General features: G+C 40.4%; 1 protein-coding gene across 2 annotated transcripts in view; it reads left to right on the top strand.

Annotated features, from left to right (window-relative positions):
• Positions 1 to 23,604, top strand: part of Adtrp (androgen-dependent TFPI-regulating protein) — a 59,659-nt gene that overhangs the window by 9,673 nt on the left and 26,382 nt on the right. Inside the window, exons 3-4 of one of the 2 annotated variants that reach the window (XM_013036497.1) lie at positions 2,002 to 2,136; positions 4,419 to 4,520. In XM_013036497.1, coding sequence (XP_012891951.1) covers positions 2,002 to 2,136; positions 4,419 to 4,520 — 237 coding nt within the window. The remainder of the gene's footprint in view (positions 1 to 2,001; positions 2,137 to 4,418; positions 4,521 to 23,604) is intronic. The other variant, XM_013036498.1, reaches the window with a different exon arrangement.

Raw genomic sequence — 23,604 nt, 5'->3', positions numbered from 1 at the left:
TGTTTCTCTTCTGACCTCCTACAGTGCTTTTTTTGACTTGTTCTTAGACATGCAATCTGGTTCAAGAACCAGATGCAAACTATGCAACCTTAAGCAAGCTTGTTCCTATTCCTGTACCTCAGTCTCCTTGTCTGTAAAATGGTAGTAGATGCAGTAGGTTGATAATAGCATATCTTCAGTAGGTTGTGATGAGAATTAAAAACTTCGCTACTAACCAGGTTAGATATCTGAGAATTGTGGTTTGAAGTCAACTCATGCAGAAAAGACTTGTCTGCAAGCAAAAAAAGCCAGGAGACATGTGGCTCAAATGGTAGAGCACTGGCCTGGAGCAAAAAAGTGAAGGGACATTGCCTAGGCCCTAAGTTCAAGCCCAAGTATTCATGCACACACACACACACACACACACACATCCTTAGTTCAGTGTCTGACACATAACACATGATGAACAGAAGTCAATTATTAAAGTTTTAAGTAGTCAGTAAGATGTTTCAGTGATAATTTTATGTCTAATCCAGTGGTTCTAGGACTTTTGCTTATATATCATCCCCCAGAGAACCTGAACTATCTTGGACCCTCGTTTCAGAGAGTGAAATTCCCATTTGGGGAACAGGGAGGGAGAGAGAAAGGGAAAGTCCTGCCTTTCTGAAAATCTCTCGGATAATGTGGTTGCTGTAGGTCTTAGGATCCATCTGAAAGGAGTAACTGATTTCCCATCTCTAACCTCTCCTGCCTGCTCCTCAGCCCTGGGAGTTTCACGAGGCCAACTCTGTAAGATCTTTCATAGATTTCAGACCTCAGACATTGTTCCCCAACAGCCAGTTTGATGGGTCACCCAGATCCCTGTAAGTTCTACCACTTTCTTGACTTGTTTCCCTAAGAACAGAGCCCAGACCATCCCTTGTATATCCATGCAGAACTTCTAAGGATTACATGGCTTCAGACATGAACAGAACTCAAAACCAACACATGCTACATATTTGCAGCTCTGTAGGCCTCAAGGTAGAAGTCATGGGATTGTGAAAAGCACTAAACATCAGCAGAGCTTTGCTTTCCATGTCACACACTGTGGTTTTAAGATGGGACATCTGCAATGCTCCAAAATCCAAACATCTCCACCACCAGCGTAAGTGGAAGACTTCACATCATGAAATATCGTTTCATGTACAGAATTATTAAAATTATTGTACAAACTTAACTTCCAACTATAAAACATAATGAAATTTATGATTTGGACCTCCTTCCCAAGATACCTTATGTATATGTAAATGTAAATAACCCAAAATCTGAAAAACAATTTTCTAATTCTGGAATACCTCTTGTCCCAAGTACTTCAGAAAAGGACAGTAAACCCATACTTCCTTTGGCCTAAACAGATCTTCCAGAACTTTGACTAGCACATCAGAGATCATAGCTTCCTAGCTCTATCTTCTGGATTTAATCCACAGGATTTAAAAGCTCATCAAGGCCTTTAAGCAGCAACTTTATGGAAAGAGGAAATGTGCCTCTTCATCTAGCTAAGCCAGAAACAATTGTGTGCGTGTTCCACCATACAGCTCCATCCCAATGCCCTTGACCCTTGCTCATGTTTTCCTAGTGAGATTTCAGCCATAGGCTTTTTTTTCTTTCTAGCAAGACACCTGACCATGCTAGCATTGTAGCTGGCACTTTGCCCACATGCTGTTGACGGAGTTCGTCCTACCGATGTCTTATCTCATTACATCCTCCTTTGAAGCTAACTCTTTGTTTGGTTTTCACTTCAGCTCAAATCCATTACACAAAATACTGTACACATTATTATCCCCTAACAAATTACCTCAATCAGTTTTAGTGAGCAAGGTCAAGGCCCAATGAGCTGGAAGCCCAGCTCTTGAATTGGCTCTCAACCAAAACAGTCCTCTTTCCCAAACCAACATTGCTCCCTGAGGAATGCAGGTGTCTATCAGTGAAGAATGTATTAATTAAAGCAAATGAAAATGTCCTCATTTGTTGTAATGGACTTAGCTCTTGCAGGCCATTTTCTTTGGGGTCGCCTGCTTGGATGATGTGCTGAAACGAATTCAAGGAAGAAAAGACATTAAGTTCATCACTGCCTTCAGAGATCTGCTTTTTACCACGCTGGCTTTTCCATTGTCCACCGTAAGTTACCAGGATGTGTATAGAGTTGAATAGATATGTACAAATGGACAGGCTCTCTTCCTGGGCAGCTATACAAACTCATTGCTGTCAGCCAGACCAACTGCATTTGCATAGGTGTCCTGTATGAGGACCGCCACCACATTGGCCAGGGTCTGGAGGAATCTATTTCTCATCAGCTTTATCATTAATCATGTATGTTGGTGAAATCTGAATGCCAGGTCCTTATGGCTGTGAAAGAAGAAGGCTTGAAGGAACTTTCTTAATCATAATATAATCAGCAATCCATATTTACTGTGAACCCAAAATATATAAACATAAAACAATACAACAATAAAAATATAGTTAAAACACTATAATAGTTATATTAGGTATTTTAAATTCTAGAAGGTTATTAAGGTTATAATGGCAATATCATGCTATTTTATATAATAATAATAGAATAGAGTAATATAATAAGAGGTATATTTATAATATATTATAATATATAATGATAAATATTATATAATTTGAGGTAACTTTTAGGGACTAATAATAGAATAGAGTAATATGATGTAATAATACAACATACTATAATAACTTAATGGAAATATTATGCCATTTTAGGTGAGGGGCTTGAGCCCTCATGAGGGTTCTTGGAGCCAATGCCCCACAGATACTGAGAGTTGGCTGTACAACTGAGACAACTTTGAATTTTGTCAGGGTGATGAGAATGGAGGCCCCTGGGTAGAGAAGTAATTTATTTTCCTTTTATACATTCTGTTTTATTTGCAACCATAAACATATCTTACTTGTACAAGTGGAAAGCCATCAAGTGGAATAGTAAAGATGTGAAGCATTCAGACTTGGCATGTGGAAAAGACAACGTAGGAGAGAAAGATGGTCTAGTGAAGAGCAGACAGTAAATCCCTCATTCGCTATGCTGACTGAGCTGGCATCAGATAGATGCTAGGCACTGTAAGCTTGTTAGCTTGTGTTGTCCACAGAGTTATGGCATTGTTTGTGTTCCCATTCGTTAGCTACAAGGGAAACAGACAGCCGGAATTCTGGCCACCCTGCAGAGCCGGTGATTTGAAATGACTACCTTTTTCCATTGTCCTCCTCTGTTTGACACTGAGAGCTCAAAACTAAATGCAGAATGAAACTCCAAACACTGATGAGTTCTCAGGTAAAGCAAACACTTGCACTCTAGTTTCCTTTGCAGAATACCTCCACCTCCATGTACACAGAAAGTTTCCTAAAGATCAAGTTTTTTAAGGGAACAATATAATTTGTTCATTTTTAAATCTGAAAAATAGACCTATGAAGTTTCCAGAAATGGTAAGATCAGAGGTTTATTAGTTCCCCATCGCAAACATGTTATTGGCTTTATTAGCACAGGGTAGAGATGCTTTGACAAGATTCTCAAGGAGTACCATAGCTGGAGGTGAGTGCAAAGGTCTGAGCCTTGAAGAAATCTAACCCTCCGTTACCTGGATGGTGAATGATTCCAGGAGCTTGTCACTAGCAGCCTCTCTCCTTTGTTTTCCCTGTTATGCCTACTTTAAAAGCTGAGCACTGGTATCTCAGGCTTGTAATCCTAGCTACTCAGGAGGTTGATATCCAAGGATCATGATTTGAAGTCAGCCTGGGTAACAAAATCTGTGAGACTCTTATCTTCAATTAACCAGCAAAAAAAAAAAAAAAGCCAGAAGTGGAGCTGTGGCTCAAGTAGTAGAGTGCTAGTTACAGAGCCCAAGCCATGAGTTTGAACCTCAGGATTGCCATCCAAATAAAATAAAATCGGAGAGAGACTTGGCAAAGAATTGTAAGACCCAAGCTATTCCATGGGTCTCATTCTCAGCATCCTTGGTACAGACTTGAAGGAGCAAGAAGCAAGTCTGCCAGGAAAAAAGTGGACCCCTAACTCACCAGAACATTGTATTCTTTATTTACTCATGTCAATCCTGTATTATTTATTTACTTATGTACTTTGATTGTTTAAATAGTAAAGAGAATCTATTCTGAGATGTTTAGCCCTCTGGAATCCTCAGACCAAGTAACAGTAATCTCAGACTCCTACAATCAGAGCTCAAGCAGTCAAGCAGGCTTGTAGCTACCAGAATTCCCAAAGAGAACAGACAGAGCAATTCTACAATAATCATTTGCCTCTGTATCTTACATTTCTATGAGGTGTGTACAACAAGCCTTAAAACAGGTACTATATGTTTTCTTGGTGATCTTAGAAAGCTATGACTGGAAAACAGAACTAATGATGCGATTTTTTTGTGTGTTTCACTTTCCAGTTCGTATTTTTGGCATTCTGGAGCCTCTTTTTTTATGATCGAAATCTCATTTACCCCAAGGCCCTGGATAACATCTTTCCAGTATGGCTGAATCATGCAATGGTGAGTGAAAGACAAATTAGGGGAAAATAGAGAGCCAATGGCATCTCTACTTGGAACTCTGAAGTACCTCATTCATGTTTCTAAAGTGGTCTTCCTCTCCAAATATCCCATCTATTCCTCCTCCTCCTCAGTCTGCCACTATTTTAAGAACACATTGAAGGTATAAAACAAAAAGAACCTGCTATTATAGCTGGGGAGTCCTCTGAGAGCAGAGGAGATGTCCAGATTACTGTCATGTGGCTTAGGAGGTCATTGTAAAGACTTGCAACCAAAAGGACAGACCATCTTTTGGTAGTTGGAACCCTAAAAAGGAAGTGCCTGCCACCTTTAACAAATAATTAAACTCCACCTAGGAAGGAAAATAAAGCACGCATCAAGTAAAACCCAACCCAATGCAGAAAAAGAATCTCAACACTTAACAAGGGGCTCCTTAACTGACTCTTCTTCAGGGCTGTGCCATATATTTACGTAGGCATTTACTCAGTTATGTATTAGTTATTCACTCATGTGCTCTGATGAGTTAAATAGTAAACAGAATCTGTTCTGAGATGTCTAGGCCACTGGAATCCTAAGACTTGTAACAATGATCCAGGCAATCAGAGTTGGAGGGCTCTTCGGGTCTCCATCAGAAGACTAGGGTTAACTCTTGAGCACTAAATACACCAGCTTTTGATTTGAAATCTGAACTCAGTTTTTTCAATATTCAACAAGTATACATTCACATTATTCTGGAGTTTGAAAGAAGGTTTTAGATTCTAGGAAGAAAGGTGTTTTAAAAGCAAGAGGAATCACAAGACATTAGTACTTTAAGGTTCCAAGTTCACGCAGAGACTTTCCTCTGCCCATCTTAAAATTTACATGATTACCAAAGCTGAATAGTAATTTAGCCCATTAACACTTTTCCCATGTCCTCCAATCCAGAAAAAAAATAAAAACTTACTTCAGCTTAAATATGTTTCTCCTTGTTCTACTGACCAAATAAAATGTGTTAGTTCTAATCTAATTCAGTTTTCAAGACAAAAATCTATGCACTAACTAAGCCCTACCTCTCAGGAATCCCCTCCTATCCACTTCTCATCTTCCAAATTCCTCATTAATATTAATGTGAGATGCCCACATATATTTCTACTTTTTGGGGGGGGAGTGTCCAGGCATGGGCCTGAACTCCAGGTCTGGGCACTACTTCTCAGCTCTTCAGCTCAAGGCTAACACTCTACCACTTGAGCCACAGTGCCACTTCCAGGTTTTTCTTTTTGCTCATGTGGGACTGAGGAATCGAACCCAGGGCCTCATGCATGCAAGGCAAGCGCTCTACCACTGAGCCACCTTCCCTGCCCCTATTTCTACTTTTTGATGTCATGTCATACTATAGAAAGTAGGTAAGTCCCTAAGTGATGAGTTCATTTCATTCACATGCCTTTCTTTAGCAACTGCTACAATCTTGATTTTTATAAATAAAATAGTTGTGAGGGTAAGTGACTTGCCTGCATCCACTTAGCTCATGCATCCAAGACGCAGCTAGGACTGTAATCAGAGATTAATTCTCTCTTTGTTGCCATTGGTACATAGTTTAGTCCAGAATTTGTGGTTTCATCTCTGTTCACCATTGACCAATCAATAGGATGTTATTTTGCTTTATAAATTAGCATAGTCAAGTGAGAATTTTTATTTTAAAAAGTCCAAAATTCCCATCTGTATGTTAATAAGTCAACCTCTGAGAAAGTGTAGTAATTGGAAATATTTCGCTGAACTATATCTTAAGTATAATAACTAAAAGGCAGAGTCTTGAAAATGCCTTTTATTTGGGGCTAAACCCTTATATTATCAAGCATATTCTCAAGGCTTTGTGAGCTCATCTAGTGGTTTTCTTGCTATGACTATGAGCTGCCTCTTTGGGGATCCATATTTTTACATTGATGTATGGTTGGATTTCTTCCAAATAGTTATGAATGTGATGCCCAGTATTTGTGACCTTGCTAAATAAACAACCATATGGATTGTTGATCATTTTTGAAGCACAGAACTGGATAATGTAGCATGTCCATGAAATAATTATCAAAGCATATCTTATACCATGGGAAGAGTCTTTCTGTCCATTGCCCTTTGGTCAAACAAGTCACCTAGGGAGAAGGGGCAGGAGCTGGGATAGGGCTAATTAAGACTCAAGGAGAAGAGGAAGCAGCCTGGTTTGGGTCAGACACCAGTGCTTCAGTATTTCTCTTAACTTAATTGGAGAAATTCCCCAAAGAGCCATTTCTAGAGGGAGAAAACATCAGTATCAGCAAAACTGGCTTGAGGTGTCCCTAATGCAGTCATCCCCAAACTTCCTGCTTTCCTTTGGTGTCTGCTCCAAATTGTGTATCATTGTAGCTGCATGTAGTGCTTCTCTTGCAGATTCTTCCTTACTCTGGACATTCTCTGTTCTTCACTATTGAATTTTCTTTTCCTTCAGGAATGCTCTTTTTCAGTTTCTTCATATTAGTGTCAACTACTGCATTATGATCATTGCTGGGCACTATAGTTTGAATGTAAAGTGTTTCTCCAAAAGTGTATGTTTGGTTCCAAAAATGGTGCTCTTGTCAGATGGTAGAAAGTTTAAGAGGCAAGGCCTAGTGGGAAGCCTTGAGATCATTGACAGTGAGCCCCTGGAGAGGTTAGTGGGATCCCAGCATCCTTTTCTTCCTCCTTCTTCTTTCCTTGCCATTATGAAATGTGAGATTTTGCTCTACCTTACATTCCTGCCACGATGCACTGCTTCTTCCTAGGCTTAAAATGATGGGGCCATCGATCATGGACTGGAATGTCTGAAACTCTGAGCCACAATAAAGCTTTTCTCCTTGTAAATTGATTATTTCAAGTATTCTCAGAAAAAGAAATGGTGATTAGGTTAGATTGTTAACTCTTCCCTTACCTGTGCCCTTCATGGTAACCAAACAGAGTGGATAGGATGTGCATCCAGTGTGACAGTGGGCTGTCTCACTGGACATTTGTTACCAGTTGCTTCTGTGTGCGGCCAGGGCTGCTCTTCAAGGGAATCAGTCCCTATACTGTTCCAATTCACAATATAATAATTTCCTTATATTGCAAGGATCATTCAGTGCTTGAAAGGTCCTTCCATTCATGATACTCGTTATGTTTGCTATTCCAGCTGTAGTTCTGGAATTGTGTGTGTGTGTGTGTGTGTGTGTGTGTGTGTGTGTGTGTGTGTGTGTGCCATTTATAATGCTGCCTGGATTTTATGAGCGGTTGTCATCAAGTTCAGAAATAGAACTTTCCCCTTTGACACAGTGTGGTTCTAGACACTTCATGACTAATCCACTTAGCCCAACTTTTCTAACTCATTGGGAGCACATCATTGCAACAGAATGCTTCAAAACTGGCTGTTCTGTCTAGTGGACATTTCCCCACCCTTATATGTATTCAGCCAAAATAGTAACATGAATGGGACACGTGCATCTACCATGAACAAAGCTGTCTTCTCTGACTGAGGAGTTCCCATTTGGGCCTGGCTGCCCTAGCTAAAGTAGATCAACCTGACTGTTTTATTGCTAAGCAATTCTCCAGTCTTCATAAAAGAAGGGAAGGAACAGTGAAGTATTCCTCCAGGTTTTGCCAGGAAAACATTAACTCCTCAGGTCTTATCTAAATGCTTGCTAAAGATAGCACCAGAGCAGACAGATTTAAATAGGAGGAAGAGAACTCTTAGTAACTCTTAGTAAAAAAAGTATCAGATCCTAACTGAGGGGACCAGTAGAAATCATTTCTCTAGGGAATCAACCTACATTGTTCAGGTGTCCCGCATCCCCAAATAGAGGAGTGAAATAGATCAGAACTGCCCTTCAGAGCCCCTTTGCACTTGAAAATGGTGCATAGTTATTAAGAATGTGTGCCCACGCGCTTTACAAGCTGCCAAGGACTGCATTAAGTATAAATCATTATCATGAACAAATGTAAGAATTCCCAGCCAGAATCCATTGTCCTGCTCTCTTTTCAGAATAAGAGGCAGAGAAACAAAAATGCATTACTGATATTAATGGGGGCTTCAAAATTATCTGCTGTCTAGGGATAGTCTTTCCTGGTTCTTTAAATGAAAAAGTACCAAATACAGTTACTTAGTTTCTGAATATGTTTGTCATTAATTCACTTGGAGAATGATTGCAAAGCACCACCATGGTAAGAAGTATCCCCCCAAAGAGCTATGTGTTGAAGACTTGACCAATAGTTGGTGGTATTATTGATGGCTGATTGGATCATCAGAGTGTTGCATTGATGAGCTCAAGGTTGACTGGACTATTAGAAGATAGGACCTTAGACAAAGCAGGCCACTGAGGCATGCCACTGAAGGATGTTATTTGTCCCTAGACTCTTCCTATCCTGTCTCTCTACTTCTTGGCTGCCATGAGGTGTGATAGCTTTGTTCTCCACACCATTCCACTATGGTGTTCTGCCTCACCATAGGCCCAGTGCACTATGGACTAAACTTTTGAAGACATAGTAAATCTTTGCTTATTTTTCCTTTGCAGTACTTAGGTTTGAACTCAGTATCTCTCACTTGCTAGGCAGGTGCTTTACCCCTTGAGCAACACACCCTAGACAATCCTTTGATGGTTATTTTCAAGAGAAAACAATCACGTGGGTTTTATGCCCAAGTACCCAGGACTGCCATCCTCTTTTTGTTTTCCCATATGGCTTAGATGGTAGATACCCCCAATGTGCTTTCCCCATAGGTTGAGGTGATAGATGTGTGCTACTTGACCTAGCCCATTGATCAAGATGGAGTCTTGTGTACTTTTTTATTTTTGGTTCCAGCTGGCCTCAAGATATTATCCTTCAATCTCTATCAAAGAGCTAGAAGTAGTTAAGATTGAAGGTCTTAGCTATCATGGTTCTAGAGCTTTTATTTTAAAGAATGATGCTGCATTTCCATTGAAAAAGAAGACAATACAACAACCAATAGTCATTAAACTTACGGAATGTACCAAGCACAGACTAGGCACTAGGTAGGGTGGTAGAGGATAAGACAGATTCCCATCTTGTTGGGCCCATTTCTTTATGCCAGCTACAAAATCAACTGAACAAGATCAGAAGCCTAAGTATTTAAATTATATTGAAATAGAAACCATTCAAAGTTGGGTATCTGTGGCTCATGCCTATAATCCTAACTACTCAAGAAGCTGAGTTCTGAGGATCTAGATTCAAAGCCAGCTCAGGAAGGAAAATCCATGAGATTCATCTCCAGTTAACTACCAAAAAAAGCTAGATGTGGAGCTGTGGCTCAACTAGAGTAGTCGCCTTGAGCAATAAAGCTAAGAGACATTGCCCAGGCCCTAAGTTCAAGCCCCAGGATTCACAAACACACACACACACACACACACACACACACACACAAATTTAAAACAGGAAAGGACAAAACAATATAGAATCTCTTTTTAATGCCTAAGTTAAATTTTATATGTTGCTACATGGAGAAGCTAAGTGTAAAACTCAGGAAGTTAGCAGGAGAGCATGAGTGTGGCTCAGGCCCTGAGTTCAGATCCTACTAGTATAGTTGTTATTTAAACAATAGAAAAAAATCAGGAAATTAAACTTCTTAAATTTCTCTACCCCAAACTCCTATTTTCATTATGTTGGTTTTTTGTTATTATTTTACCATCTTATAACATTTATATTCTAGTCACTAATCATAAATCATGTTGAAAAAATCAAAGATTCCCATCCTACAAACAGTAAAAAGTCAAAAGAAGTAACCACCGTGGGCCAACAAGTTCCAGAAAGGTTCTAATAAATGGATGGGCATTCATTTTAGAGGAAAAGACCACTTCCTGCTGCAAAGAGTAGAAAAGGATGATGAGGTAGAGAGTTGAACCAGATTTCTACAAATAGGTGGAAAAGAAGCAAGTGATGTATAAGTAGAAGCAGAGAAGTAGCCCAGACCAGGCCAGCTGAGGACATCAAACATGACAAGATGAGTATATTAGTTTGCCAGGGATGTGGTTCCAAAGTGCACATTGAATGGTTTAAATCAGCAGAAACATAAACTGTAAACTAGTCTTAATTTCAGACACTCTGAAATCAAGTTTTCTAGGGGCACCATGCTCTCTCAAACCATTCTGTCTTTGAAGAAAATCTGTTCCATGCCTTTCTCTTAGCTTCTAGTGTGACCAGAAATCCTTGGCTTATTCGCTTATCACACCATTCGCTGCCTCTGTTATCACATGGAATTTTCTCCCCGTGTGAGTCTGTCTTTGTACCGACATCTCTATGTGCATGGACCCCAGTATCTCTCTTCCTCATGAGGACACCAGTTTAGGATCTCCTCCATTAATTACGTTTGCATGTTTCCAAATAAGGTGGTATTCTGAGATTTTGAAATGAACATGAGATTTAAAGAGAACACTATTCAACCTAGTACACTCAATTTGACAAGAGCAAGGATGATATCAAAGAGAGAAAGAACAGGAGATAAATACAGAGGAAAGAGGTAGAATAATGTGAATGTTAAGTATTTGGGACATTGGCAGAAGGTTTTGAACTTGGAGTTGTTTTGGCTACAAGTGTTAATAATTAAAAAAAACTAGAGAGTGAAAATGGGAGGATTTAGAAGGTGGCAGTATGTGTGGTGAATTGTAGCAGAGGCTAACAATAACTCAATAAGTATGTAGATATGACCATATGAAATGATGCTTCTCAAAATGAACTCCAGGAAATGGAAATAAGAGGTTTTCTAGTACACTCTTTGCAGTTATTTCTTTTTTATTTCTTTCTCCCCCTCACACACACTTTGGTTTATTCCTTGCTGTCACTGTTTTTTTATTTCTATACCCTTTATCTTGTATATATATTTATCTGATTTGGGGAAGGGAAGGGGAATCACAGAAATGGTGGGTCAAAGGGTGAACCAATGCAACAGTGACACTCACTAGATAATATGCTGGAAATGAACTTTGCAACTTGACGGGGGGGAAAGGAGTCATGGGGGCAGGGGGTGAGGGGGAATAGGAAAGGGGTAACACTGTTTGAAAGGAAATGTACTCATTACCTGACTTATGTAACTGTAACTGTAACAGTAAATAAAAAAGAAAATTTACAAGGAAAATTAGGAGCTCTTCCTGAATTTAAGGTTCTAAGTAGAAATTCAGGAAAGATTCATTACATTTCCTTCACTAAGTCCTGTTTTTCAGGACAAGAACAAGGGACAAAAAAGTCTATCACATAGTTAAAATATCTGTTTTTATTGTATTTGCCAATGTTCTGTGTTCCACTAGTCCAAGTTAGTGTTCTAGTTGCTGTCTTACAGCCCCAAATCCATTTTCCCTTGAGCTTCTTTCTAAAGACAAAAAATGAAGCTAAAAGCCAGGCGCTGGTGGCTCATGCCTGTAATCCTAGCTACTCAGGAGGCTGAGATCTGAGGACCACGGTTCAAAGCCAGCCCGGGCAGGAAAGTCCATGAGACTCTTATCTCCAGTAAACCAGAAGTGGCACTATGGCTCAAGCGGTAGAGTGCTCGCCTTGAGCTGAAGAGCACAAGGACAGCTCCCAAGCCCAGAGTTCAAGCCCCACGACCACCACCACCAACAAAAAAGCTAAAATCAGAGAGCTAGCATGCTTTCATCTCCACAAACAAATCATCTTCCAAAAGGGGAAACTGAGGCTCAGTGTAACACCTCCCATAAGATGTGGGAAATACTTTTGAGTCACATTCTCAAATGTAGCCATCTTTCATTTGGTTTTCTCTGACCTCTCTCGGTTGCACCATGAAACTCTAAAAGCTGCTCTGCCCATTTTCTTCTCTAGACTAATGTTTAGTTCATTTCTGTTGCTATCAAAGGATCCTTAAGACTAGGAAATTCATAAACAAAAGAGGTTTCTTTAGCAGGGGATGTTCAAGAGTAAGGGATTGTACCTTAGAGCCTTCATGCTCTTGGCCCATCACCTGTGGATGGCATCCAATAGTGGAGGTAGGTATTAGAGTAGTAACAGGCATGTCAAAGAGAGAGGGAATCAGTGAGCACACAAAAGAATCAGCCCACTCCCAGGAGAACAAATCTAGTCACTTGAGAAAGACATTAATTTTTCTTTTCTTTTTTGTTGGTCATGGGGCTTGAACTCTGGGCCTGGGTTGTCCTTCAGCCCTTCAACTCAAGGCTAGTGCTCTACCACTTGAGCCACAGCGCCACTTCCAGTTTTCTGGTGGTTAATTGGAGATGAGTCTCATAGACTTTCCTGCCCAAGCTGGCGTTGAACCGTGATCCTCAGATCTCAACCTCCTGAGTAGCTAGGATTACAGATGTGAGCCACCAGCTAATGGGCCCACCTCCTGCTTTATTAACAACCACATTTCAACATGATTTTTGGTGAAGAAAAAAATAATATTCAAATCGTAGCACCTGGATCTACCTGGGAAAGAGAAAAGTGTCTTCTGGAACCTGAAAATGTTGAAAAATAACTTGTCTTGTGATCTAGGGAGAGGAGAGTATAAAGCCAGGGCAGGCCACACCACAGAGAAGATCTTTGTTCAGAGCATTGCAGAATATGTACTAAAGCTTCTGAGCAGGAATGAAAAGGGAACCACTCATCTGACTTATGGAATTGTAACCTCAATTTACAACACTGTATGATTCCTTAATAATAATAACAATTAAAAAATGGAGGGAACTACTCACCACTCCTTGTGTTTACCTGGATAGACTTTCAGGGTAAGTGAGAGGTTAAGGTGTTAAGAGTTGACCCACTGTTTGGGCACACTTTCCAGCCATCCTGTTTTTTATTCCACTCATTTGCCAACCAAAGGTAGGTTGGACTGTTCTCCAGACTTCACCTGGGAAATGAATAAGGTTAAATGAATACCTGAAACTCAGAGTGAAATCAGAAGCTAACCTGGGATTAGGCAGTATAGTAGCCTGAAAGAAATAAAAATAAAAATAAAAAATGACACTGAAGCCCTCTTGCCCCACAGGAAGTCTTAAGGTAAACAGAAGAGAGACTAACAATGAACTGCCAAAGGATTACAGGTCCATTTTAAGGTTTTATATAACCAGAATCAATCAAGCATTCACTGTGCCTGCCTTCCTCATCTCTGCAGTGCAAGAAGCAGGATAACACAAGTAGGCCTGTTTTGTCTTCCCTTTTCATCCCAATTCAGAGCATTCCCAATGTGTGCTCAAAAGTAACCTCCTTTCAAAATTCCATTGCTCACGGATGCCTTGTGGTTTATCAGAAAGGCTGTGTTTAAAACAGAAGAGCAATAGTTAGGGGGGAAAAAAAGTGCATCTCATTTTCTAATCAAGTTCAAAGGTTTTCAAAGGTGATCAGGAAAGTGTAGCTGGCGTCTGAGAAGTTACTGGGGGAATTTAAGTATCTGAAGCTGTGGAGAGCCTGTGAGGATTTGCCAATGGTCCCCCCATGCTGTGCCAATCAACTAATCTTCACTTCCATGACAACCATGTATAATACGCCAGTGGGTGGGAAGGATGACTTTATGCTGGAGAACACCAAGAGGCAGAAACTCCCGAACAGAAGAACTTTAACCTTAGGTAAAATCAAAGTAGGTAGGGAAAACCTATAGTCCCCTTATCTTGAGAGAGAAGTGAAAATGCCCAACCGCAGAACGATGAGTAGGTAGGGGAGAATCCTCTGCCACATTTGCTTGAACACCCAGCCCCCCTCCTGATTAGATAGGGAGCCCAGAAAAGCCCTCATTGCAGCTCTGGTGGTTTTGTCAGGCAGACACTCAGACATCTGTGGAGTCTCACCCTGGCCTGGAGTAGATAGCCTTTCCAAGGGCCCCTACATCTCTCCTCCCTGGCCTTTTCTCCTCTACCCACCTAGCAGCTACTGGTGCCTAACTGGGAATTCTGCTTCCTATGGGTCCTTGGATTACGAACTAGTCGAATAACTCTGCAGAATGTTATCTAGGCATCTTCTTGATGCCACAGTTACACGTCCCTCACATGGATTCTTGGTTCTCAGATGCTTTTGTGTTGCGTTTCTGAAGGATCAGATCATCTTTAGAATTACCTCATCTAATGCATGGGTTAAGTCATTTACAGATAAGGTCTTGCTTTGCCCTCTCCTTCCTGAATCTCACCAACACTTTAAAACATTACTAGCCTTACTTATCCCTGGTGCTCTGGTTTAATGTCTTCCAAAGTTCCTCTGTTGGGAACAATTCTCAATAGAATTAGTATTGATAGGTGAGCTGATCACAAGCCCTCCCTCAAGAGATTAATTGGAGCTAATGAAACTTTAATTAAATGAAGTGTGAGTGGATTCCTGATAAAAGAGTGGCTTTTCCCTGTCCTTGTTCCTCTCGACTTTCTTCCGCTTGTCTTTCCACCTTCTGCCATGGGGATACATCAGGAAGCCCTCACTAGATGCAGATACTTCAATCTTGGACTTCCCACTCTCCGGAACTATAAGAAGAACATGTCTCCATACTTTATAAGTCACTCAGTCTGTAATATTCTGTTATGGAGCCACTGAACAGATGATGACACTTGGCTTTATTCCTTTCTACCATCTTCATGTGTTTTCTGGGCTAATCCATAAGCTAAAGAAAAGGTAAAAAGGAGTGAGGGAAAGTGGACAGGCAAGGTATTTATCCAGGAAGCTCAGGCATGTTGAACTATGTGAGAGACAGGAGTCTCTGCCAGAGTCTAAGGGAAACATGAGTAAAATATGTGTTCAAATTTGAGATTTTGTTCTTATGCTCAGTGATTCTGTACTGAACGCCCTGTGTACATTTGGAATATTTCAATATTGGTTGACAACTAAAAATCCTCAGATGATATTACAGAGAATGTGTCTCTTAGCACAATAAAATCTCCAAGTGTGTTTAAGAACACACCCTCTATCTACTCAAAGCCTAGGCCATCTAATTATGTATTAAAACAGGATGCAAATCTGATGAGGGAGAGAGGGTGTGGCCATTGCTACACAGGTAGGTAGAGAACTGTCTTAGGATACGAGCTTTAATACAAATTTGATTCATGAGATTTCCTTTCACTCATTTCGTGCTCAACAATGAACATTTTGTATGAATGATTGGCAGAGATATTAAAATACTTAACCTATCAAATAGTATTTAATAAAGGCCTTTTGTCTCCATTTGTCACAGAGAGTCTAGCTTAAGGCTCCTATATAGGAACATTTTAATTAATATGCATACTCTTACTGACATATTTTAAAATAGTAGTTCACTAACCTGATGTCAGAATTGCTAGCATTAAAATATCACTGTGATCACAGAAGCTGTAAGAAAGAATTGTGTTTTTTTTTCTTTTTTTGGGTTTGTGTGTGTGTGTGTGTGTGTGTGTGTGCGTGCGTGTGTGTGTGTTTATTGTGAAAATACCATATAGGGGGTTACCATGGGCAAGATAATGAGTACATTTCTTATCAAGCATTGTTGCCTCCTCCTTTGTTTCCCCTTCCCCCCACTTCCCATCCCTTCCCATCTCCCTCCCCCCCACCCCCTATCCCCCCTCCCACCAAAGTTGTAAAGTTAATTTTTCAACATAATGACTTGTTCATCTCATTGTTGCAATGGGTCCACCTGTATCCCTATTTAAACAGGTTTTTTTGCCCTTCCCCTCCACAAATTATACCAACATCAAATACAATGAAAGCAGGGGTTATACCGTGGGGGAGGGACATAGTGACACCTGAGATTCATCAGCATGATACTCATTCAAATAGTCTTTGATATGTGATAGTATTGGGGTTTGAACTCCTTAAGATCTTGCTCTACCCCTTGAGCCAAACCTTCGCTCCTTTTGGCTTTAGTGCTTTTTCAGATAAGACCTTTCAGGTCTGCCTCAGATTGTGATCTTCCTATCTATACTTCCTGTCTAGCTGGGACTATAGCTTCTCGACAGCATACAAGCATATTTATTGAGATGGGATCTCTCCAACTTTTTGCCTGGGCTGGCATTCTGATTTCCCACTCTCAAATAGCTAGGGTTCTAGGAAATGAGCCATCACAGCCAACTTTTTTTGACATAATGATTTTTAGAGCACCATACAATTAAACCATCATTAGGAAATTAATCACTTATCAAATCTGTCTCCAGAAATTTCCTTTCATATATGTTAAGCATCTTCCTGGGCTAATCACTAGGAATAAAGTTGTGTAGCTCTATCCTTAAAAGTCAGATTGGGGCTAGTGTAAACATGCCCAAGTTTTAAAAAGTAATTAAAATCACCTATTTTCTACAAGTTAAATTTGCTTTGGTGGCCCCATTTCTGACATCACCTTGCTGTTGGTTTTGGAAAAATTAATAAACCTGGGTCTTGGGTTCCATAGAGTAAGAAAAGCATTTATTTTCCTTAAGCCTTGTTACTAGGGGAAAAATACAATATGTTCACTATACCTTGTGATACATACAACCAGTGATACATAATCACGGATGCCAAAATGTCATCAACTTGGACTCACTATCACCTCCTTCTCCATCCTCCTCTGCTTTGCAGGGGTGAATCTGGGAACAACACATAGTCTGTGGAATCTTTTTCTCCATAATAGTTGAGACAAGAGTCTTCCAACAGAGGCCCCTAAGGAGATGTAGAAGAGAAGGGGGGGGGTCACTATTCTCTAGTGGTAGTTGTAAGAAGTAGTAGATAGTGTGGGAAGGTTACAGACAGGAGGTTAGAAGAGGCTTCAGGAAATCTCACACTTCATCCCATGAACAGCACAGGATCAATGGCAGGCATTCATGGAAACCTGGGTCCTTATTAGCAGTGTCTTTCTGGTGAGGTCCTGCCAATCATCCATCCCCTTGTAGTACAAGTGGCTCAATCACCACAACCCTCTACTTCCCAGCAGCTGCCTAAGCTTTGGAACCATTTTTGTTTTCCAGTCATGGGGCCTGAACTGTGGGCCTGGGCTCTGTCCCTCAGCTCTTCAGCTCAAGGCTAGCACTCTACCACTTAAGCCACAGAGCCACTTCTGTTTTTTTCTGCATATGTGGTGCTGAGGAATCGAACCCAGGGCCTCATGCATGCAAGGCAAGCACTCTACCACTGAGCCACCTTCCCAGTCCAAAGCTTTGGAACCTTTCCTGTCCAGACTGCTTGTTTTGTTTTGAGTGAACCCTGGTGATAAAATTCATAAGCATAAATTTCATGCTATCTTCTAAATCATACCTGCAACCTTTGGCAAGAGGCAAAACATTATCCATTTTCAAAGATAGTAAGGTCTTACGTGTCATGCATTTCTGGCCATATGGTGAAATACAGAGTGTGGGAGGGAAATGTTTCATTATATGAAAAGTATATTGGAAATGTTGAATGTAGAATGTTCGGCTTATAGACAAGGAAGCAATGGAAATTCCCAAAAGCTAAAAATAAAACAGGAGAGATAACAACAATAACAACAACAAAAACCCAGTTGAGGTAAAGGCAATGTTTACAGATCATCACTATGTCCCAGAATTTCAGAGAGATGAGTCTCTAGATTCAAGAAATAAAGAAAAGCAATTCCACAGGTGTCACTGCAGGTACTTTACACTAAAAGAAGATCCAATTAAGTTGAATTTCAGATAAATAAATAATTGTTATAGCCTGCAGTGCCCTAACTACAGTTTCAAGTTGGTGGAAATATAGTTTCATGAACTTTTGCCTAGACTGGCCTTGATCCTGATCCTCCCCATTTCTGACTTCCAAGTCACTAGGATTAAAGATGTGAGCTACTATGTCCAGCTGAATTCAGATCATTTCTATCTTCTTTGAGACGATAAAGGTAAAAAGTATAACCAGTATTTCTTCCTACCATCTGAAGTCATCATTTTATGTTCCTGATTCTCATAAGGACTTACAAGAAGCAAAGTTGGGGCTATTTAGAGTTTCCTCAGGGAGGCTGCTGCTCTTCAAGGTGAAGGGGAAAGAACCAAGAACCAACCTTTCCAAGTGAAACAGATTCTAAGACACTTCCTTAAACCTGTTCATACTATTTTTATCCTGCCCATTCCTCTCACAGCTACCTCCACACTGCCTAAACCAAAGCTCCTGTTTTTGTCCCCTTCTTACTCAGTAGCATTGAACAGTGCACACTGTTCCTTTCCTCCAGTTTTATTTCCTAGGTTTCTTTGGCCAAACCTCCTCTCTTTGTTTTCCTCATGTCTCTACTACATACCCTCAAACTAAGGTAATCTTGGCCTTCCCTAGACTACTGCTGCTTTTGTTTTTGTCACTTGTGGGGCTTGTCTCTGAGCTTCTCTGTGCTCTACCACTTTGAACCATAGCTCTCTGCTTCCAGTTTTCTGGTGGTACAGTGAAGGAAAGAATCTCATAGATTTTCCTGCCTGGGGTGTCTTCAAACCATAACCTTCAGATCTCAATCACAGGTGTGAGCCGCCAGCACCCAGCTCGGCTTCTTCTTTTCCAGGGCTCTTTTCTGAGGAACATAGCCATCCATTTCCACGATTTCCAGTCTTTCCATCTTTAACTCAGATATTCTCTGAGTTCCAGATTGCCTAACCTGGCTATTTCAAACAGATCTATAAGCAGTTGACATATTCAAAACTAGACGTTTATTTTATATGTGTATATATATATTTTTTTTCTCTCTTCCAAACTTATTTTGGACTTCTTGGAAAATGGAGTCACTCTCCTCCTAATTGCTCAAGATAGAAGCCAGCATTGACCTTGTTACTTCTATCCATATTCTCAATCCAATCTTGTCCATTCTTCCTCCAAATTAGGTGGCCCACTATTCATTTTTTATCACTACCACCAAGTACCCTGGTGGCCAAATTCACTGCTCACCTGAACTCTAAGATCATCTTCCTGTTTCTATTCTCAATCTCTTCTCCATAGCAGCAGAAGAGTTTGGAAACTACTGCCCCCGTGCCCCCCACCCCCACCCCGCCACCGCCCCTCTAGAGCCTTCCTGTTTCACTCAGAATAAAACTCAAACTTCCTGGCCAACCTGGATGGATAAACCTTGCTTCACCAGACTTAATGCTGCAAACTCGAATTGAACCACTCTCTTCCAAGTATGCTTTATTTTAGATATTCTTGGCTCTTCCATTTTTCTGCAAATCTATGAAGCTCTTTCTTACATCAGGACTTCCACACATTTGACTTCTTGCCTGGAATGCTTCCCCATTCACGATTTCATGGTACACTATTGCTCTTCAGGACTTAGCTTAAGTATAAATTTCTCAGAACAGCCTACTTCCATAAATTACACTCCCCACCCTCATACTCTGATGCACAGTTTCTTGTGTGTTTTCCATCAGAACACATAGTATGATTTCATGTTCCTATTGCCCATCAGTCAGTGAAGTCTGCATGGACAGAGACCACATGTGTTTCACGGTTCTCTTTAGTGTTGTATAGGTCAAAGGGCCATTGAAGGCAGACACCCGTTAGAGTCTGTTGTGGACAACGTAAATGCTTTGAAATCTGACGATGTTCAGAGAGTTATAAGAAAAATTCTAGAAAGTTCCCTGGCAGCTTGAAATATCTATAGAACTTTGGTTTTTTTAAAGCTATTTTGGACAGTGATTTATGTTCAAAGAGGAGCTCAGAGACATAGTAATTACATCTGTTTTGTCGAAGGAGAAATAATGTTTGTTGTGATTCTGGCTGTCACTCAAAGATTGATGCTCTCTGGCAGGCTTTTCCAGGTTTTACATTGTCCTTGGTTTCCACTTTTGCCAGGTGCTAATTAGCTAACTGTGTATTTGTGTAACCGAAGAGAGTTCAAAAAGCCATTGAATCAGGGAGGAAGTATGGAAGAGGCTGAACTTAAGAAGAGCAACAGAATCATAAGGGAGATAACCAGATGAAAGAGAAGCGGCCAAGGGAAATCAGTGGAGAAATGGGTGAAGATAGAAACAGCCTCTTTCTGTCTATCCAAACATCTTGAAAGGCCATTTTCCTTCCTTGTTGCCGGCCCTAGGAGAGATAGTTGATGGCACCCAAACCTGTAGTTCCCATTGACAGGCTGGGTAATGGGCTCATGAGGTGTGCATGTGAAAAGTGAATCCTTTCATGTGTCAAATTAGAATCAGTTCTTTGGCGGCTGCCATGGAACCATCCAATAGTAACCATTGAGCCTTTTAGTTTGAGGGCAGAATTCAAAAACAAATCTCAGAAAGGTAAAAGACCTTTTAGCATGACTCTTCCCTTGATAGGAATGGATGCTACCGGTAAGAACTCAGATTTGCAAGCTAAAACACAAACACTCACACTCCAACATAGACATACACAGAGGGATTTTTTTTCTGTTTTATTTTGTTCTTTTCTGAGTTTGGAAACCAAAAATAAAACCACACAAGTATTTGAGAGGGGATATTTCAGAGCCCTCCTCTACTATGAATTGGTGAGAAATAAAGGCTTGTATATTTCTGGCTTGTGTGTATCCAGATACACTTGCCATCTCCTCAAAGCTATGTTTTATGACGAAGGGATGAGAGGGAATTTGGAGATCTTTGGAGAAATTTTGGTTTTATTCTCCCTAAGAAAACTATAAGAGAGTGAACTTAAATTTCTAGGCAATGGGGAAGTTTCTCTTAATGTCCCAGGAATGTGTTATTGGGAGTAGTGTGAAGGATTCTGAGCAAGTGGCTTGCTACCAACATGGCCTCCATGTAGGTTCCCAAACTTCTCCCTAGAAAACATACAATTTCTGTCCACGCTTTGTAGAACAGCTAGCAATAGCAGCTATGGGCGTGTTTCTTTGTTATCCTTCCCACTGCCTAAGGCTCAAGATCCATGTCTAAGAATACTGTGAACAAGAAGTTAAAACAAAGGTCTACGGGAGTGTGGAAAGAAGGAAGGAAGGAGTGTGGAAGAAAGGAAGGAAGGAAAGAAGGAAGAAAGGGAGGGAGGGAGGGAGGGAAGGAGGAAAGAAAGAAGGGAGGGAGGGAGGGAGGGAGGGAAGGAAGGAGGGAGGGAAGGAGGAAGGAAGGAAGACAATGTGGCAATAGGAGTGAGCTTACATAGTCCTCTTGTCTCTGTACTCTGGATCAGATGTTGTGTCTTAACTGTTATCAACTCTGGGTACACTTGCCCACATCTTCCTTGAAATAATTTCTTTCTTGTATTTACAGACTTTGTGACCATTCCTGTCTATTTCCTTTACAAAATGATCTTCTTTTATCATTTAAATCAGAGTCTCACCAAGGTGGATTTTCCTCTCTAGGAAGACACTTCACAATGTCTGGAGACAGTTTTTATTGTCCTGTCTTATCTAGGGGATGGGGCTGGAGTGTTGTTTTCTATATCTATTAGATAAAAGCCAAGGATGATGTTAAGTATCCTATAATTTACCACCAGTCCTTCAACATCAAAAATGGTCTATTCTAGGCAAAAACCTTTTTTTCCTTGATGGCACTGGGGTTTGAACTCAGGACCTTATGCTTGCTGGGGAGGTGCTCTACCACTTGAGCCACACACTCTCAGCCTAGGAATGGCCCATTCTAAAATGTCAGCAAGGTAGACATTTAGAAATTCTGACTTGACTGTGTGCTTCCACAGTGTTTCTCCCAATTCCTTTATTCTTCTTCTCATTCCACACTCTCTTTGGGTCTTTCCTTTATCACTGCTTTTTTTTGTATGTTTTTTATTGTAAAAATGCTGTACACAGAGGGGTTACAGTTACATGAGCAAGGTAATGAGTACATTTCCTATTGAGCATTGTTGCCTCCTCCTTTGTTTTCCCCCTACAATCCCTTCCCTCCCACCTCCACATCTATCCCCCTCCCCTCCCCCGCCAAAGTTGTAAAGCTTGTTTTCAACATAGTGTTTTGTATATCTCATTATTACAATGGGTCAACCTGTATCCTTATTTAAGCATTTTGTTTTTTCCCTTCCCCTCCCCAAATTAGAGAAATATATATATATATATGATGTCGATGCAGGGCATCGACATAGAAAACAGGGGTTATATCATGGGGGAGGAACATACAAAGCAACAAAAAAAATCACATGGTACATTATAAATATGTTAGAAACAATAGCAAGAAAGAAAAAAGATACTTGTGTCCCTATCTTGGGATTCATTTCGCTTAACATCAACTTATATGGTCATATGTAAATAGCTTTTGGCCTTTTCTGCTTGTCCTACACATATACTAGTTATTAAATATCTCTAGCTGGTCAGAAATAACTCATATGCATAACCTTAGCTATTTGGGAGCCTGAGATATAAGAATCATGGTTAGGAGCAGAAAAACACATAAGACTCTTATCTCCAACTAACTAGTAAAAGCCTAAAAGTAAGATGTGGGTCAAATGTTAGAATACTAGCCATGAGCAGAAAAAAAAAGCCAGTTAAGATCCAGAGGCCCTTAGTTCAAGCCCCAGTACTGGTACATACACATACAAAGTCCACCTATAATCTGATGGTTCCCCAGTTTCTGTCTTCAGCTAGATTTCTTTTCTAAATAGTAAACTCACATTCAAAATCTATGGTCTGACTGGACAGCTTCAGTATGAAATCCTATGGACAGATCTCTTTGTACCTTTATTTTGTTTAGAGATTCTGCAAGGAAAAAAAGTGCTCATAAAAATATTTGTTATATGTAGTTATCTAGAATTATCTTTTATTTCAAAATAACACAGCACAATTTGATGATACACTGTGAGATAATTGTACCTTGCTTGCGAGACCAACAAAAACTCTTGGAAAGATTTCTTTGACTCTTTTAGGATGGAAAGATTTTAACCCAGGGAGCCATGAGAGGTGATAAAGCTCTTTGAGTTAAGCAAGGACTTGTTATCTTCCATTATAGACTCCATATGTTCAACTTGGACTACCTATTGCTGTGTATCATTTTCAGACTACCACACCGCGATTTAGAACTGCTTGATCCTAGGAAGACACCGTAGGGTTGCAATAAGTATGCTTAAGCTCACTGATATTTCTTTGAGTGCAAAGACTTTCTACGCTGAAACAGAACTGTGTCTTTGGAGATACTTGATGGATACTGAATGTGGTTGTTTCTGAGGAAAACATCTTTCTTTTACTTCTAGACCTCACTATCAGCCATCGCCTTCTCCACAGGCAAGACACCCACAGTTGAGCATGTATCCCCTAACACACACACACACACACACACACACACACACACACACACAC

Source organism: Dipodomys ordii, unplaced genomic scaffold, assembly GCF_000151885.1.
Source record: "Dipodomys ordii isolate 6190 unplaced genomic scaffold, Dord_2.0 Scaffold296, whole genome shotgun sequence".
In the NCBI taxonomy this organism is placed as follows: domain Eukaryota; kingdom Metazoa; phylum Chordata; class Mammalia; order Rodentia; family Heteromyidae; genus Dipodomys; species Dipodomys ordii.
Note: the sequence above shows the minus strand (reverse complement) of the source record. Positions and strands in the feature narration are given on the sequence as shown.